We start from the raw sequence: 18189 nt of genomic DNA, 5'->3' as shown, positions 1-18189 counted from the left end.
GGCATGCCTTCGGATTGTCTCCACGGCGAAGGCAAGCACAGACGGTAGGTAGTGTGCCAGCACCTCAGGGCCAGAGTGAGGGGGTCATGTGCCAGCACATCAGGGCCAGAGCGAGGGGGTCGGTCCCTGTCTAAATCAAACCCATTGGCCTTCCTGTCCCTGACGTCTGCTGTGTCTCATCTTTTTCTGATTATAAGTATTAAACACGGGCCACTGTGGATATTTTGGAAAATACAGAAATCACAAATAAAACAAAAATTAGCCCTGATGCTACTGCTCCAACACGAACCAAACATGACAGATGACCTTAGTGTGCCACTTTCCAACCTTGTGAAAATGCAGATCTAATTTTATGTAGTTCAGACATAGAGTCTCCTGCCTTTTCACTTACTTGCCTCATAAGCAGTCCCGAATACTTATTTTATTTTTTCATTGGGGTAAAATATACGCAACACAAAATGGACCATTTTACCCATTTTCACCGTTCACAGTGCTGTTACAACCATCACCGTTCTCCACCTCCAGAACTTTTTCATCACCCACACCGCCCACATTTAAAAATGCTTCACAAACCACACTTCATAGTGGCGTAACATTTCCCCATATAGTATTGATCTGAAAGTATTTCTCACAGACATTCAGCAGATAACTTATTTTCTGTTCACTGTGACATAGACTTTATGGCTAAGGCACTGAACAAAACATGGTTTTTTGCCTTCCAGGACCTTAAATCTGGTGGAGAAAGTGGCCGTGAGCCGGCAGTTCGGGTCTTGTAGAGCTGTAGGAGAATCTTGAGGTATAACTTACATGGTCGTTTCTTGATTATTGCACATCCAGTGCATTGCAGACTTTTTTTCCTGTTATAAGTAATATTGTGAGATATTTGTAGGTATAAAATAACTGTTCACATTTCACATTATTTTACGAAGATTTTGAAACGTGGAATTACTGGACTAATTGTAAAGGGGAGTAAGAGATGTTCGTTTAGAATGCCAATTGTTGCTTTCCACTGTGCCATCGTCCAGATTAGGGGCTGCCCCCAAACATTCTCATTGCCCATTACACCTTAGGAGCCCTACTGACTTCTTTTTATAAGTGTATGTTTAACTTGCATTTGGAAGGACTGTGTGAAGAGTTGGGGCTGAGAAGTGAGTATATGCAACTGGGGAGAGCTAGGGAGGGAAGAGACAAAGGGACCACGGCTGAGGCTGACACCATGCCGCAGGTGTCATGCACACTGTCTGACCGTTGGTACTTAACGCAGAAGCTGTGGTTTGACTCATGCTGTAGGGCTGTGCTTCAAGTGCATGCTGACAGAGCTTGGCTCCCTTCTGTGAAATTCCATACTTGGGAACTTGAAGCCCATTGTGAACTGAAAGTAACCTTTAAAAAAAAAGTATGTTTGGCCCCGGGCAGACAGCTCAATTGGTTAGAGTATCATTCTGATATGCCAAGGTTGTGGGTTCAGTCCCCCATCAGGGCACAGACAAGAATCAACCAATGAGTACCTAAGTAAGTAGAACAACAAATCTCTCTTTCAGTCTCTCTGTTTCTCTCTCTCTCCCCTCCCTCCCTCCCCCTCTCCCTTTCTGTCCCTATCCCTTCCTTTCTCCCTCTAAAAACCAATAAATAAATTTACTTATCTAAATAGAAACCCCTGATCTAGTCTCAGAGCAGCAAGAGACCTTTGAATATTATATAATCTAAGTTAAGAAATATTCTGAAAACAGCCCTGGCCAGTGTGACTCAGTGGATTGTGTGCTGGCCTATGAACGAAAGGTTGCAGGTTCAATTCCCAGTCAGGGCACATGCCTGGGTTGTGGGCCAGGTCCCCAGTAGGGGGCCTGCCAGGGGCAACCACACATTGATGTTTCTCTCCCTTTCACCCTCCCTTCCATGCTCTCTAAAAATAAATAAATAAAATTAAAAGAAAAAAAGAAAAAAATATTCTGAAAACCAGTTGGATAAACATTGAAGAGGGATTAAAACTCCTGTCTCTTGATTTATCTGGTGGTCACCCCATGGCCTGGCCAAGGTTGTCTTAGCCTTTGTTCTTCTCCGTACGGGAATTCTTCCCTTCCTTTAACTTTTAAATTCCCAATTTTATAGTCTGTTGTTGGGTTCTAAGATATTGTTCATTTTCAGTTTGGAATACCTTGCTTGTGCTGGCTGATATCTGTGAGTAGTCACTGTGTTATGCTGGTGTGTTTGCGTGCCTTATTTTACCTTGCTCCTTCTTGGTCCGTAGCCTGCCAGTTTGTTTGACTGCTGACTGCTCTCTTTTTCTTGGCCTCATAGATGACTGGAAAGTTTCCGTCGACTCTGGCAGAAGTAATCAGCTGTATATTTTGCTTTCTTTGAATTAATCAGTACTGTCTTATTTTTCTCCCTTTGCCCTCTTTGTGTTAGTCCCTTTGGGTAATTTTGTTGGGTTTTGTTTTTTTTATTAATTTTAAGAAATAATATGCCTTTCTGTGATATAGTAAATGTGGAAACCTGGTCCAGGGCCAGAGAGGAAATAGTCTTTATTTATTTAAGCATTTATTTTTAATTTTTAATTATATTTTTCCATTACCATTTAACCTATTTGTACCACCGGACGCCCTGCAGTCACCACACTATTGTCCATGTACATGAGTCTTTTTTCCTTTTTGCTCAATCCCTCCATTCCCTAACCTCCACTCTCCCACCCCCCCAACCAATAGCTGTCATCCTGCTCTCTATGCAAGAGTCTGGCTGTATTTTGGTTGTTAGTTCAGTTTGTTCAGTAGATTCCATATATAAGTGGAATCATATGGTATTTGTCTCTCTCTGCCTGGCTTATTTCACTTAGCATAATATGCAGGTCCATCCATACTGCCGCAAAGGGTACAATTTTCTTCTTTTTATGGCTGAGTAGTATTCCATTGTGTAAATGTCCCACAGTCATTTTATCTACTCATCTACTGATGGACACTTGGGCTGCTCCCATATCTTAGTGATTGTAAGTAACACTGCAGTGAATATTGGGGTGTTTATGTTCTTTTAAATTAGTGTTTTGGGGTTTTTCAGATATGTTCCTGGAAGTGGAATCACTGGGTCACAAGGTAGATCCGTTTTTAATTTTTTGAGGTTTCTTTATACTGCTTTCCATAGTGGCTGTACCAGTCTGCATTCCTACCAACAATGCAAAAGGGTTCCCTTTTCTCCACATCCTTGCCAATGCTCATTGTTTGTTGATTATTGGTGATAGCCATTCTGATAGGTATGAGGTGATAATCTTATTTGGTTTTAACTTCTATCTCTCTCATGATTAGTGATGTTGAACACTTTTTCATATGTCTCTTGGCCATCTGTATGTCCTCTTTGGAGAAGTGTCTGTTCAGGTCCTTTGCCCATTTTTTAATTGGGTTGTTGGTTTTTTGGTGTTGAGTTTTGTAGGTTCTTTATACATTCTGGATATTAACACCTTATCAGATGTATTGGCAAATATGTCCTCCCATTCTGTGGGTTGTCTTTTTATTTTGTTGATGGTCTCCTTTGCTATGCAAAAACTTTTTGCATATAAAGTTTAGTTTGATATAGATTGATATAGTCCCATTTGTTTATATTTTCTTCTGTTTCCCTTGCCTGAGGAGATATATCCAATAAAATATTACTACAAGCAGTGTCTGAAATTTTACTGCCTATGTTTTCTCCTAGGATTTTTATGGTTTCATTTGGGTCTAATATTTAAGTCTCTAATCCATTTTAAATTTGTTCTTGTGTCGGTGTAAGAAATTGGTCTAGTTTCATCTTTTTTGCATGTGTCTGTCCAATTTTCCCAACACCATTTATTGAATAAACTGTCTTTAGCCCATCGTATGTGCTTGCTTTCTGTCGAGTATCAATTGGTTATAAATATGTGGGTTTCCTTCTGGGCTCTCTGTTCTGTTCCATTGACCTATGTGTCTGTTTTATGCCAGTACCATACTATTTTGATTACTGCGGCCTTATAGTGTAGTTTCATATTAGGTAGCATGATACTTTGTTGTTCTTTCTCAGGATCTCTGTTGCTATCCTGGGCCTTTTGTGGTTTCATATAAATTTTTGAAATACTCTAGTTCTGTGAAACATGTCATTGGTATCTTGATAGAAATTGCACTGAATCTGTAGATTGCTTTGGGTAGCATGGACACTTTAATGATGTTAATTCTTCCAATCCATGAACATGGTATGTGCTTCCACTTATTTCTATTTTCTTTCATTTCTTTCTTCAGTGTCTTAGAATTGTCCGAGTATGGGTCTTTTACATCCTTGGTTAGATTTATTCCTAGTTATTTTATTCCATTTGAAGCAATTGTGAATGGGATTGTTTTCTTAATTTCCCTTTCTGTTAGTTCATTATTGGCATATAAAAATGCAACTAATTTCTGAGGGAAAGCTCCCAAGCTCATTTTACAAGGCCAGCATTATCCTAATTATAAAACCAGATAAAGACACTACAGAAAAAGAAAATTACAGGCCAATATCCCTGATGAACATAGATGCTAAAATCTTCAACAAAATATTAGCAAACTGAACACAGCAATACGTCAAAAAGATCATACACCATGATCAAGTGGGATTTATTCCAGGAACGCAAGGTTGGTAGAACATTTGCAAATTAATAAATGTCATTTACCACATAAACAAAATGAAGGGTAAAAACTACATTAGGTGCAGAAAAGCATTTGTTAAAATTCAGCACCCATTTATGATAAAAACTCTTAGCAAAGTGAGAATACAGGGAACATACCTAAATATAATAAAGGCCATATATGACAAACACACTACCAACATCATACTCAACAGGCAAAAACTACGAGCATTCCCCTTTAAAATTGGGTACAAGACAGCGATGTCCACTTTCACCTTTTTTATTCAACATAGTGCTGGAAGTCCTAGCCACAGCAGTCAGATAAGAAGAAATAAAAGGCATCCAAATTGGGAAGAAAGAAGTAAAACCATTTTTGTTTGCAGGTGACATGATACTCTACTTAGAAAACCCCAGAGATTCCACCAAGAAACTACTGGAACTGATCAATGAATGCAGTGAAGAACCAGGAAACTTTTTATGTAGATCATTGATGTTAAGAATAGGAATAGTATCTCAGATTTCTGATATATTAATTTCACTGTGGCTGGTAGATAACAGTTAGTTGGTACAGCTTTACCATGTGTACACATGTATATAGTTATGTAAATGTGCATAAACTTTTTTATATATAATAATAACTCTTCCAAAGTCAAATTTACAAAAGGGAAAGAGTTAACATTACTTTGTGTTAGGCAAAGTGCTATTTCCTTCAGTAATCTTTATATCTACACAATGACTCTAAATATAGGGCCTTGGCTCCGCTGATAATAACTGGATAAAGGAACTTAAAAAGCAGAGCACCAAATTTGTTCTGAGGCTGTCAGCCCCAGTATGAAGTAACTATTAGGCAGTTGAAAAATCCTATAGCTTAGATAGTATATAAATTTCTGGTAATCAGTATCTTGAAATACTTTACAGATTTTTCAGGACCTTTCATTTATGAGAGGAATTAACGATTCTTCGTTTACCTTAAATCTTTTATGTTCACGATTTTATCCTTAATTAACAAGGCATTGGCATTTTCACTGTGAAAATGATTTTCCTGGATTTATAGCTTAGTCCATTAATGTAGTGTTTTAAAACTGACTAGTATTAGCCTGGATAGTTATATTTATACAAAATCAACTTAAAAATTGATTTTGGAGTATCTTAATTTTAAAGATCGTATCAGACATCTGTTCTTCCTGTGTTGGGTCTACTCTATTAAAGTATTAACTTCTGGAGATTTAACGAATAAATGTAGCACACTCCACTTCCAAGACCGATGGCTAGCCATTGCCATTCCCTGGTTGGGACCCGAGGAAAGCCCAGAGAGGCACACCCTGGCTGTTATAATAATAATGGTTGTATTTTCTTAAGCACTACCTATTAGGCCGTATGTAAAGTCCCATTTAGTATTCATAACAGCCCTACTAAGATAGGTTAGGGTGATGTCCATTTTGCAGATTAGGAAACTGAGATTTTCCTCAAATAAACATTAATCTGATTCACCTCCTGATGCCCTTTGATTGACTGATTTTTGTCATTCCTGTCACCTCTGATCTATTCTGTACATCACTACTGGTCCCACCTGTGTTCTTTACAACATTCTCCTTCAGAAGCACTTTAGAAGACTCCGTCTGCATAGGGCTAAAGCCCACACTTCAGTACTCACAGATTGGCCCCCTTTCTTTAACCCTACATCCACAACCTCCTTACCAGAACTTGCTGTGTATCTGTACATACCTACCCCACGGTGATCCAGCCTGGTCCCCTGCCCCAACTTTGGCAAATGCCTGCTCTTTGCCAGGCGCTCGGTTGGAATGTGAAGTACACAGTTCCTGCCTTCGGAACTTTATAGTTAGTGGCAAGACAGACCTGGGCACAAATCACTTCTCTTTACATTGTTATTACGGTATTATTGACTGTATTTTGTATGCTGGGCTTTACATGACCTCAACTATTTTGTAACTACCAATCTGTACTTCTCAATCCCTTCACCTTTTCACCCAGTCCCCCTCCCTCTCCCCTTCAGCAACTGTCAATCTGATCTCTATATGTATGAGTCTCTTTCTGTTTTGTTTGCTTGTTTATAGTATTCTTTAGATTCCATAGGTAACTGAAATCATATGGTATTTGTCTCTTGACTTACTTCACTTAGCATAATATCCTCTAGGTCCATCCATGCTGTAACAAATGGTAAGCTTTTGTTCCTTTTTTATAGCCAAGTAATATTCCATTGTATATATGTACCACACCTTTTTTTATCCACTCCTCTATCAATGGGCATTTGGGTTGCTTCCACAGCGTGGTTATTGCAAGTAATGCTGCAATGAATATAGGATAAGGGTGCATATATTCTTTTGAATTAGTGTTTTGGTTTTCTTTGGGCATATACACAAAATTGGAATTACTAGGTTATAAGGCAGTTCCAGTTTTAACTTTTTGAGGAAATGTTATCCTGTTTTCCACACTGGCTGTACCAGTTTGCATTCCCACCAGCAGTACATTAGGGTTCCCTCCTCTCCACATCCTTGCCAATGCTCGTTGTTTGTTGATTATTGATGATAGCCATCCTGACAGGTGTGAGGTGATACCTGATTGTGGTTTTAGTTTGCATTTCTCTGATTAACATATTAAACATGTTAATATGTCTTCTCTAATAGACATTAAAAGATGTCTGTTGGCCATCTTTAATGTTCTTTGGAGAAGTGTCTGCTTAGGTTTTTCCTCATATTTTTAATTGGGGGTTTTTTGTTATTTTCTTTCTTTTTTTTTTGGTGTTGAGTTATATGAGTTCTTTATAAATTGTGGATATTAACCCCTTATCAGATGTATCAATGATGAATATGTTTTCCCATTCAGCAGATTGCCTTTTCATTTTGTTGATGGTTGCCTTTGGTGCAAAAACTTTCTGGGGGAACACTTCGTAAAGTATATAATTTTCTAACCACTATGCTGGATACCTGAAACTAACACAAAATAATATTGAATGTAAGCTGTAATGGAAAAAAAATTAATTAATAAAACTTTAATTAAAAATCGAATGGGATATTAAGTAAAAATGAGTTAAAAAAGAAAAGGAATGGTACAAAAAATTTCTATTAAAATAATCTTATTTACATATTTTTAAAAAATCACTTCTTTACATTTATGACCCAATTCCAGATTGGCTTAGAGCTCTTGCCCTTGGTGAGACTGTCTCAAATCATTCAAGGCCCAAATGACTCTGCCTTCCTCTGGATGCAGCCTGAGCTGACTATCAAATATCTATCTTCAGGTTTTGACCTTCTTTTCCTGTGATTGGATCTTAACCCAATTTTAGGTTACAGATTTCATAGGCAGAGTCAGTATTTTAATGTGTCTTTCATCTCTAAACTCTAATATTTAAGGGGAAGGTTGATTAATTGGCAAAAATCTATAAAATTTTATAAAGAAAGTTTTGGTGTGGGACTACCATACTTTTAATATATTGTATTATGTTCTGAAACCAACATGTATTAAAGTATAAAAATTAGTTTGGCACACAAATATGGCATATCATTTGTTATTCTGAATTTTTAAACCTTGGTGCCAAGTCTTTTTTTTAATCAAATCAATAATATTATGGTGACACCTTCCTTTCCATTAGTTATCAGCACAGGAAGAAAGCCTTTTGCATACGAGCCAAGCCTTAAAAAGACACCAATAAATAAAATATCCCGGGCTCTAGTCCTTTGAGTTGGGTGATCTGTTAAAATTGCCATGAAAGATAAATGGTGTGAGCAGGAACAGGCCTGAGTCAGGACGTAGGAAACCTGGTTTCATCCTGGCTCCAGTCACCCAGTGGGTGACCCTGATGCAGTCAGAAGCACCGTGAGCTCCAGTTTGGCCTCCCTCGCCCGATGACGCCGTCCGCATCATAGCAGGCGTAGTGGGGTTTGGACCCACCAAAGGGTGGGTGCCTCTCTTTGTGCTGTTAGATGAATTTTATCTATGTCCTTACTTATATTAATTTGCTAGGACTACCGTAACAAAACACTCATAGACTGGGCGGCTTAAACAACAGAAATTTATTCTCCCATTATTCTTGAGGCGTAAAATCCAAGGTGTTGGCACATTTGGTTTCTTCTGAGCCCTCTTTCCTTGGCTCACACGAGCCACCTTCCTGCCATGTCCTCACAGGGTTTTTCCTGTGTGTGCACATCCCTGGCATCGTTCCGTGTGTCTGTGTTTCACATTCTTATAAGGACACCAGTCTGACTGGATTAAGGCCCACGCTAATGGTTTTATTTTAATATCATCACCTCTTTGAAGGCCTTAGCTTCAAATATAGTTGCATTCTGAGGTACTGGCAGTTAGGGCTTCAACTTTTGAATTCTGAGGTGACACAGTTCAGCCTATAACATCTATTTAAAATAATACTCTTTGTTTTAAATTATATGTAGAAAAACTGGTATAAAGGAGAAACTAAAAATAGCCTTCTACACACTTACTGCCTGTTATTAAGAAGGGGAGGATATAAGTACATAAAAAGGGAATTCAAACTGTATAAAAGGGAAAATAATACTCTCCTGGCCCCTTCTTTCTGCACTAAGGGAACTTCTTTCAATACAGTTACATAGATGTTTGCTAGATAGACACCAGGTGCCTTTTTTTTCATGTTAATGTATCGGACAGAATACAGATACCTCGGTATCTGTGCACACTCTGTGTTGGCCTTCTTTCAAAAGACAACCTAGTATACTATTGTGTATGTACCAGATTTTAATTTAATTAGACACTTGTTAATGGGCATTTAGGTTGTTTCCAGGGTTCCTCATCTGCCCCCTATTTTCCTTACCCCCATTGCAAGCAATAGAGTTGAACGCCTTTTAAAAACCCATGATGGAAAAAAAAAACAGTGACAAGCCACCTAACAAAAATCACTAGCACCCAATGTTGATGAAGACAGCCTTTGCTTTTCCCCCTTCTGTTTACTGGTCCTGACTAGAGGGGCTGTGAAAGGTGTTTTGGTCTGTCTCACCTTCCTGAACCCGACCAGATGCCAGTACCTCTCCTTCCTCTCTTCCGTGGACAGCGTCAGCTCGTCTCCGTACGGCAGTTCTTTCTCAGGAAGAAGTCTGTTCAAATCATTAACAGGCATAGACTATTGTTAGTTGAATTAAACAGTTTTTCTTCTAAGAATATCTGTTTCCACGCCTATGGGTGCACAGATCCACTGTTTGAAGAGGGACCAGCTTTCTCATGGACCGTGAGCAGCCTTACTGCTAATCAAGATGTACAGTTGAGACCGGGGTGCCCGGTGCTGTTGGGTTCTCGGATCCCCCAAGCTAGGGGTGCCGCTCTAAGACGGATTGCCAGGAGGAGGCCCCCATGCTGTCATTCTGCAGGCCCAGCCACGTAGCCACAGGTTTCATCTGGCGTCATTCTGCAAGCTGTGCCACGGTGCAGATGTTCTTCGTGAGAAATTACCTTCATTTCTGACTCATTTTAGGAAATGAGGCAGTCTGTCAGAGGTGTTTCTTCATTTCCATACCCCTGGAGAGTTCATTTTCTCCTGGGCTTTCTAACTGCATGTGGGCAGTGCTTTCCTTACCCAGATGTGAGAAAGATGAATAGTCCTCTTCTAAAGCAGCCCTTGCTTCCCTGCAGAATCCAATGTGCACTTATTGACATAAGTATTTCGGAGGCTTTGGTCTCATGATGCTTGTGGACGTGCTGTGTGTGTGGGCTTTGGTGCAGGAAAAATGTAATTTAGTAACAGATTTAAAAGGTTGTCTGGAGTGTTTCTAATTACTGTTTGTTTAGTTCACCATTGCCTAATAAGTGGACTTAAGTAATCTTGGGGGCAGGGAATGTAATGTTCATATTATAGTCAACCATGCAAATCAGATCCTAACTCAGCATTGCATAGAACGCACCATGGAGTCAGTTCATAGACTTGTGCCATTGAATTTAAAATTTAGAACAGAGAGCACTTTGGAATGGGCACTTCCCACCTGTCATTCACCACCATGAATTACACAAATGTCCAAAATCAACCTTACTGTGAGGTACAACCTCATTTAAAATGCATCAGTGGCCTTTGGCATTCAGTTCATTAAAATATATGTTAAGGATAAAACTATTTCCTTTACCATATTGCATATATAACTCTAAGCAGCCACATTTCATTAGCATAGTTGAATTAAATCCTTGGGCTTCTCTGGATTAATATGTTAAAGTCTTTTCAATTGGTTAAAAAAACTATTAATTTAAGATAAGAAGGAAAGAGGTAGAACTTATGAGCTTCCGTTTGCTTTTGGTATTCCTCTTCCCTTAGTGGCTGTAATAGGAAACTGAAGTATCCAAAGGGCCTAGAACAGTGGTTCTCAGCCTTGGCTGAACCTTGGAATCAGCCTGGGAGCTTTAAAAAATGCTGATGCCTGGGTCCCAACCCCAGAGATTCTGGTTTAATCGTCTAGAATGCAGCCTACACTGGGATTTTTAAAAGCTCTGCCGAGGATGTTATTGTGCACTGTGAGTTGAGAACCACAGACCTGAGATATCTGGGACCCAAGAGGTCATCACCTTCGGCAGCGCTCAGTCTTGGTTGCAGACTGGTTTTACCTTAAAAGCTTCTCAAATAAACACTGATTCCCTTACCAATTGAAACCATGTTTCCAGGGGAGGGAGCCAGTATTTTTAGAAAGCTTCTAGATGATTCTTATGCACAGCAAGGGTAGTGGTCAACTGACATAACCTAACCATCCCACATCACAAGTATGGGCAAATGTGAGCTAGAAGGGTCAGATGTTGCGGAGGCCAGTCTGGGAGTCAGGTCTGACGCCTCCGACCAGTGTCTCTGCTGCCTGACACTGCCTCCTTATAGTACATGCCTGTTGTATTTATGAGTGCCTCCTCATCCTTCAGGTGATGCTCCTGCCTCCAAGAGGCCTTTACTGAGAACTCCCAGTCTCCCATCCGGTCTGGGTAAGATGCCCTTTGTATCTGAGCAGCAGCCGTACTTATCTTTCCCCTCTGTCAGCTCCAGCAGGACAGAGCCCATATCTTTCTTGTCCTTTCTGTAACTGGCTGGCATGCCCCTGAGTCACAGACACTATTTATTGTATTGAAATTCCCTAACTTTTTATTTATCAATTAGTTCACATGGATTGCTAAATTTAAAAAGATCCATTCCCATATGCTATCTTCTGAAAATAGTTTCTAAAAGCAAAAGTTATTTCTTACCTGTCAACAGCCAAGGTCTCACACAAGGGCTTCCTATCCCTGCCTTCCAGAAGAGGGCTTTTGGGCTGAACAGAAAAAAAAATGTTTATCAAGGGTTTTGATGACAAAATAATGAAAATAAAATTTTAGTGACTATACTTGTTGCTCAAGATACTTACAACACCCAGGATCTTTTGAATAACATATTTAAAGTATGTATGTCATACACGAAAGGGAGGCAGTATGTAGCAGTACCGTAGGGTAAAAATTTGAAGAAAAGTAGTGCTATTTCATGAAAATAGGTGTTAAGGACTAAATTATTTCCTTTACCACATTGCATATATAACTCTGAGCAGCCATAGTTGAATTACATCCTTTTCAGTTGATTTAAAAAACTATTAGTGTGTCATCCCAGTTTGCTTAACGTTTTGCTTGGCCAGGGTCTTATTTTTATTTGAAAGTATAGTCTTATGTTTACTCTTGTAGCTGTGACAGCAAGCGGATTGCAGCCAGTGCCTCTTCACTTTACAGGTGGCCATGAGGCTCCCCAAGGAGTAACAGAAAATACCTGTTTTCTTGTTTGGAGAATTCAGAGTTCAAAGTTTTTGGAGTGAACACTGTAAACTCGGCAGTGTTGTAGGGTGGATATTAAGATGTGGTAGACAGGAGAGAATAATGACCAGCGTGTGTGAAAGCATTACAAAGTCTTAAAAGGCTTTGTAGGTTCATGCTTTATAATAGGGGAATCTTCATGTACAGGTAAGTGGTCAAAGTGGCAGCGTATAAGTAAAGCTACCATTTACCAGGGGAAATCTTCCTAAAAGAAGTATTCTTAAAAATTTCAGGGAAAGCTAAGTCATTGGCCTGGAGGTCCATGCACAATATTTTTATATCAAAATAACTTTCAACCTGAAAGTAAGACCTGAAATTGTAAAATTCCTGGAAGGAAAAAGGTGGTAAGTTCCTTGATAGACATCTTGGCAATGCTTTTTTGAACGTGACGTGAAAAGCAAAAGCAACAAAAGCAAAAATAAATAAGTGGGACTGCTTCATACTATATAAGACTTCCGCACAGCAAACAAAACCAACCTACCAAATGGGAGAAAATATTCACAAATTATGTGGCTGATAAGGGGCTAATCTCTGAAATATATAAAGAACTCATACGGCTCAATAGCAAAAAATGCAGTTAAAAATCTGAAGAGACACTCTTTCAAAGAAGACATGCAGGTGGCCAGCAGATACATGGGAAAATGCTCAGCATCACTAATCATCAGGGAGATGCAAATCAAAACCACAGTGAGCTATCACCTCACACCTGACAGGATGGCTGTTATCAAAAAAACAAGACATAGGAGTTGACACAGATGTGGAGAAAAGCGAACCTTTGTGTACTGTTGGTGGGATTGTAATTTGGTGCAGCCACAATGGAAAAAAAAACATGGAGATTCCTCAGAAAGTTAAAAGTAGAATTACCGTATGACCTAGCAATTCTGCTTTTGGGTATTTATTGAAGAAAGCGAAAATGCTAACTACAGAAGATATATGAGGTCTGTCCAGAAAAAAGTCCAACCATTGTTAATATGAGAACGGTTTGTGCAACATTGATATAACCTGGCAGCCAAGGAGGGTGAACTGGAATGTGCATGTGTGAACAATGACGACTTCACTGTACTAGTCAGTGGGGGTGGCAGATGCTGTTGAGTGAGCATGTGTACTGTGTGGCTATCACATTGAAAATGACTGAGTGAGTCATTGCTGCATTATTTACATTATTTAAAAAGCTAAGTGTCTATTAATGGATGAATGAATAAAGAAAAAATATATAATGGAATATTACTCAGTCATAAAAAAGAATGAAATCTTGCCATTTGTGACAACATGGATGGAACTCGAAGGCATTATCCTAAGTGAAATAAGTCAGAGGAAGACTGATATTGTATGTCTCTTACAATGCGAAAGCTAAGCAACAAACCAAGCTTATAGATACAGGGAACAGATTGGTGGTGGCTAGAGGCAGGGGGTGGAGTGTTGGGAGGAGTGGATGAAGGGGATATAAATTTCTTTTAAAAATCTGTTACAGGTGTATGGCATACAAAAATAACTAATTATATTATAAAATAAGGTACAAAGTGTTCATGATTTTTTTAAAGATAAAGTAGGAAATTTTAAAGAAGCACCTCCTTCCAGTGTCTCCTTTGCTGCTACTTGGATGAAAAACTAACAAACCAATAAAAGTTTTTGTTGAATAACCATTTCTCTTATACTAATTTGAGAGGCTTGGGAGTACATTCTGGAAGCGAAGGAGGAGGGAAAGGAAGAGAGTTGATTAACTAAGTAAGGCCCAGTGTTCAGTGGCTTCATTCGTGCTGTGCCGTGGAGCCTTTGTGACTGCCCTGCACGTTAGGCTTCCTTCACAGCAATTTTAACATGAGAGGAGGTATACGAGGTCTGTCCTGAAAATGTCCAGCCATTGATAATAAAATGAGAATGGTTTGCTTGACGTTGGTGTAACCTGGAAGCCAAGGGGAGTAGACTGGAACATGCATGCATGAACATTGATAATTTCACTGTATCAGCCAGTAGCGGTGGTAGACGCCATTGAGTGAGCATGCATACTGTGTGGCCATCACATTCAAAATGAGTGTAGAGCAATGAATTTGCATCAACTTTTGCATTAAGCTGAACATTCCTCCACGGAAACTGTTTGCATGGTTCAGAAGACTGCAGCTATGGGCAGCTGGTGATTGGCGGCTTCATCATGACAATACATGCGCCCAGTCATGCATCACATCTCATGCAGAGTTTTTGGCCAAATATCAAATGGCCCAGGTGACTCAACCTCCAGGTGACTCAACCTCTCTACAGCCCAGATTTGGCACCCTGTGACTTCTGGCTTTTCCCAAAACTAAAACCTCCTTTGAAAGAAGATATTTTAGACTGTCAGTGAGATTCAGGAAAATATGACCAGGCAGCTAGCTGATGGCGATTGGGAGAACTATGTGAGGTTCAAAGGTGCCCACTATGAAGGAGACTGAGGCGTCATTGTTCTGTGTACAGTGTTTCTTGTATCTCCTTCCATAGATGTCTCTCTTTTTCATATTACATGGCCAGATACCTTCTGGACAGACCTTGTATATGCACCTGTCCACTAGGGAGCAGAACTAAAATTTGAATACACATAGATCTGTCTCATTCCAGAATCTTTGTATTTTCCACCAAACTTGACCTCTCCTGTCATGAGAGTAGGGTGGTCTCTAAAAGAGGTTGTTATTAACTATGAGTATTTACCATGCTGATAGAAGAGAGATGACTCTTGCCTCCCTCAGAGTTGTTATTTAACACCAGTAAATTAACATTTATAAGCTTCTGTCAAACAGTTAAAAGCATTTCTGCATAATGTCCTATAAAGTTCTGACTTTAAAAATGACATGTTGTTATTGCAGTGGTCCTCCGAGTCCTAGGGATACAGTTGTTGTCATGACTTGAAAAGAAGGAAAGGGATAATCAGCAATGTCCACTTATGTTCAAAACACAGAGAGCATCATGTAGGATCTTGTGCTCTCTCCGACATCAGGCATTTGACATGGGGGAGACAGCAAAGCAAAATGCTTGGTAATTGCACTTTGCCGTGCAGTTGCTGGGTTTGAGAATCTTGACTGTGCTGCCCGTACTAGCTGTGTGATCTCAGGCAAAAGACCTGAGCTCTTTGTGCATCTATAGTTCCTTTTTAGTAAGATGGGAACAGTAATAACTTGATTGTCATTTTAAGAATTGGAATACCATAAAGTGTGCCAAGAGTTAACATTGTGTGCCACAAAGTAAGTGCTCAGTAAATGTTTACCTGTTCTTGGTGGACAAAAGCTAGATGCCACATGGCCGGGTGATCCCACTACCAGGTATTGAGTGAAGAAAAATGAAAACCTGTGTTCATCTAAGCCCTTTTAGCAAAAGTTTATAGAAGTTTTCTTCATAATAGCTAAAACCTGGAAAGAACTCAAACATTCATCGAATGGAGAGTGGATAAACTGTGGTACATTCATACTACAGAATACTATTCAGGAGCAAAAAGGAACAAATTACTGATCCAGGCAACACCGTGGATAAATTCAAAAGCATTATGCTGAGTAAAAGAAGCCAGATACAAAGGCTGTGTACTCTTCTATTCCATTTATATGACATTCTGAAAAGGCAAAACTGTAGGATGGAAATCCCGTTGTCGCTTGCCAAAGACTGCAGTCGGGTGGGAGAGTGACTGCAAGAGGAAACTCCGGGGAGTGACAGGAATAGATGGAGCCGGTGTCTTCATTGTCGTGGACCTCACACGATTGTGTTCATTGGTCAAACGCACCAAACTGAACACGGGTAAATTTTCACTGCATATAAGTTAGACCCCAGTGAATATGATTTTTTTTAAGTCAGGTGCTACAGCACGAACAAGGACTAGTGGAAGAAAGTGCGGTTAGAGACAATGAACAGCCAGAAGTTTCCGAAACTGCAGCTGTTCTTTGTTTTCTGTGATTGTCTAAGACAGAAGGAATGAATTCGCTCATTTTCTCTCACAGGCTGTGACTTAGAAAAATGTAGCGACCTGTGAAATAGTTCTGTCCCGCCCTGCCATATCTGATTCTCTGCTGCGAGCGTTGGTCTGCCTCCCGTTTCCTGAGCCCACGTGTTGGGAGCTGTTTCTGTTTTGCAGACCCAGGGCCCTCCTGGGTTGCTTCCTGGGAGAATCCTGCAGGAGGGCTCGCTGTGTGGTGAGGTATTCATGGAAACAGCACGCCGGTGTTCTAGCTGAACTGAGGGTTACTTCTCCAGATTACTAAGTAGTCTGAGCACACTTACGAGTAAGGAATGGTATCTCAGAGCATTGTTCTTTCATCACGAGTCACAGAGACCCCTGGTGTTTTCTCCCGCAGTTCCTGTCTATCTCAGCAGCATGGGGCACAGTTGACCACTCCCTCCTTCCTGAAATTCTTTCTTCACTTGGCACTTGTGATGTTACTCCATCTTGCTTCTGCTTAAAACTCACTCGTTCTTTCTCAATCTCCCCTTCTGGATCCTTCTCCTCCTATTCCTGCCCCTAAACTTTAGACTGCCAAGGGCTTTGTTCTCTGACCACTTCCCCATCTCCACTCATTCCTGAGACGATCTCATTCATTTCCAGGGCCTTAAATACTGTGTATGTTGATGACTTCCACATACTTATCTTCAGCCCCTATCCCTCCCTTGCTTTTCAGATGCCTGTTTTAATAGACATCTCAGACGTAACATGTCCAAAATCAATTTCTTGATTTATTTTCTGAACCTGCACATCTTTCATGGTTCCTTATCTCAGCAGTGACTCCAACAGTTGCTCAGTCCAAAAACCTGAAGCCATCCTTGATTCTTGCCTTTCTCTCATGCCTCATATTTGATCCATTAGCATCCATCTGCAATCCAAGCACTTCTAATCTCCCACTCCTGCACCTAAATCCCAGCCCTGGCCACCCCCTGGTCTTCCTGGAGTTTCTGCAGTGGCTTCCTAAGCCGTCTTCCTGTGTCCACCTGTGTACCTCATGGTCTGAGTTCACACAGCAGCCACGGTGATTCTTCTGCTTTTACTTCTATATACTACTTGCAATGGCTTCTCTACAAACAGTGTAAAGTCCAAGCTCTTAGCCACGTACTGTAAGGCCCCTGCTACCTCTCTGTCCCCATCTCTTCCTTCTCTGCCTATCTCTGTAGGTGCTCCAGCCACACCGGTGTCTCACTGTCCCTTGACATGCCATCCTCCCACCTGGAACACTGTTCTCTTCCTCTTCTCCGCCTCCCAGCCCTTCCTGTCTAGAATTCTTGTGCCTGCACTTCACTCAGTTCTCTTTCAAATGCCACCCTGTCGGAACTGGCATCCCTGACTCACCCATCTGAAATATCACTGTTATTCTCCATCCCCTTCACATGCTTTATTTGAATTCAGAGCATATATCTCCACTTGAAATTAGTATATGTGTATTTGTTTATTGCCTCTGTCCCCTGGTAGATTGTAAGCTCCACAAGGACATTGGTTTGGTGCTCAATAAGTATTTGTTCAACAACTGAAAGAATACATGAGTTAATGCTCTGGTACCCTAACATTAAAAATCAAAGAACCACACACCCTCCTGGACCCTGACATACCCCTCCATGTGTCACACAATTTCATTGTCTCTTTTAAAAATTAAGTTTATTTTATATTTTTTAAAGATTTTATTTGTTTATTTTTAGAGAAAGGGAAAGAAACATCAATGTGTGGTTGTCTCTTGCACAATCTCTACTGGGGACCTGGTCCACAGCCCAAGGCATGTGCCCTGACTGGGAATCAAACCTGTGACCCTTTGGTTCACAGGCTGGCACTCAGTCCACTGAGCCACACCAGCCAGGACTCATTGTCCCTTTTTAAG

General features: G+C 40.3%; 1 protein-coding gene across 2 annotated transcripts in view; it reads left to right on the top strand.

Annotated features, from left to right (window-relative positions):
* ANO6 (anoctamin 6) overlaps positions 1–18189 on the top strand; it is a 190587-nt gene that overhangs the window by 35834 nt on the left and 136564 nt on the right. The window contains exon 2 of one of the 2 annotated variants that reach the window (XM_036019148.1): positions 11471–11530. The exons of the other annotated variant lie outside the window; for it this stretch is intronic. Within the exon in view, the coding sequence (XP_035875041.1) occupies positions 11471–11530 (60 nt within the window). The remainder of the gene's footprint in view (positions 1–11470; positions 11531–18189) is intronic. 2 annotated transcript variants of the gene reach the window in all.

The sequence above is a fragment of the Phyllostomus discolor genome, chromosome 2 (assembly GCF_004126475.2).
Source record: "Phyllostomus discolor isolate MPI-MPIP mPhyDis1 chromosome 2, mPhyDis1.pri.v3, whole genome shotgun sequence".
In the NCBI taxonomy this organism is placed as follows: Eukaryota; Metazoa; Chordata; class Mammalia; order Chiroptera; family Phyllostomidae; genus Phyllostomus; species Phyllostomus discolor.
The sequence above is the reverse complement of the archived record's forward strand: the minus strand, read 5'-3'. Positions and strand labels throughout refer to the sequence as shown.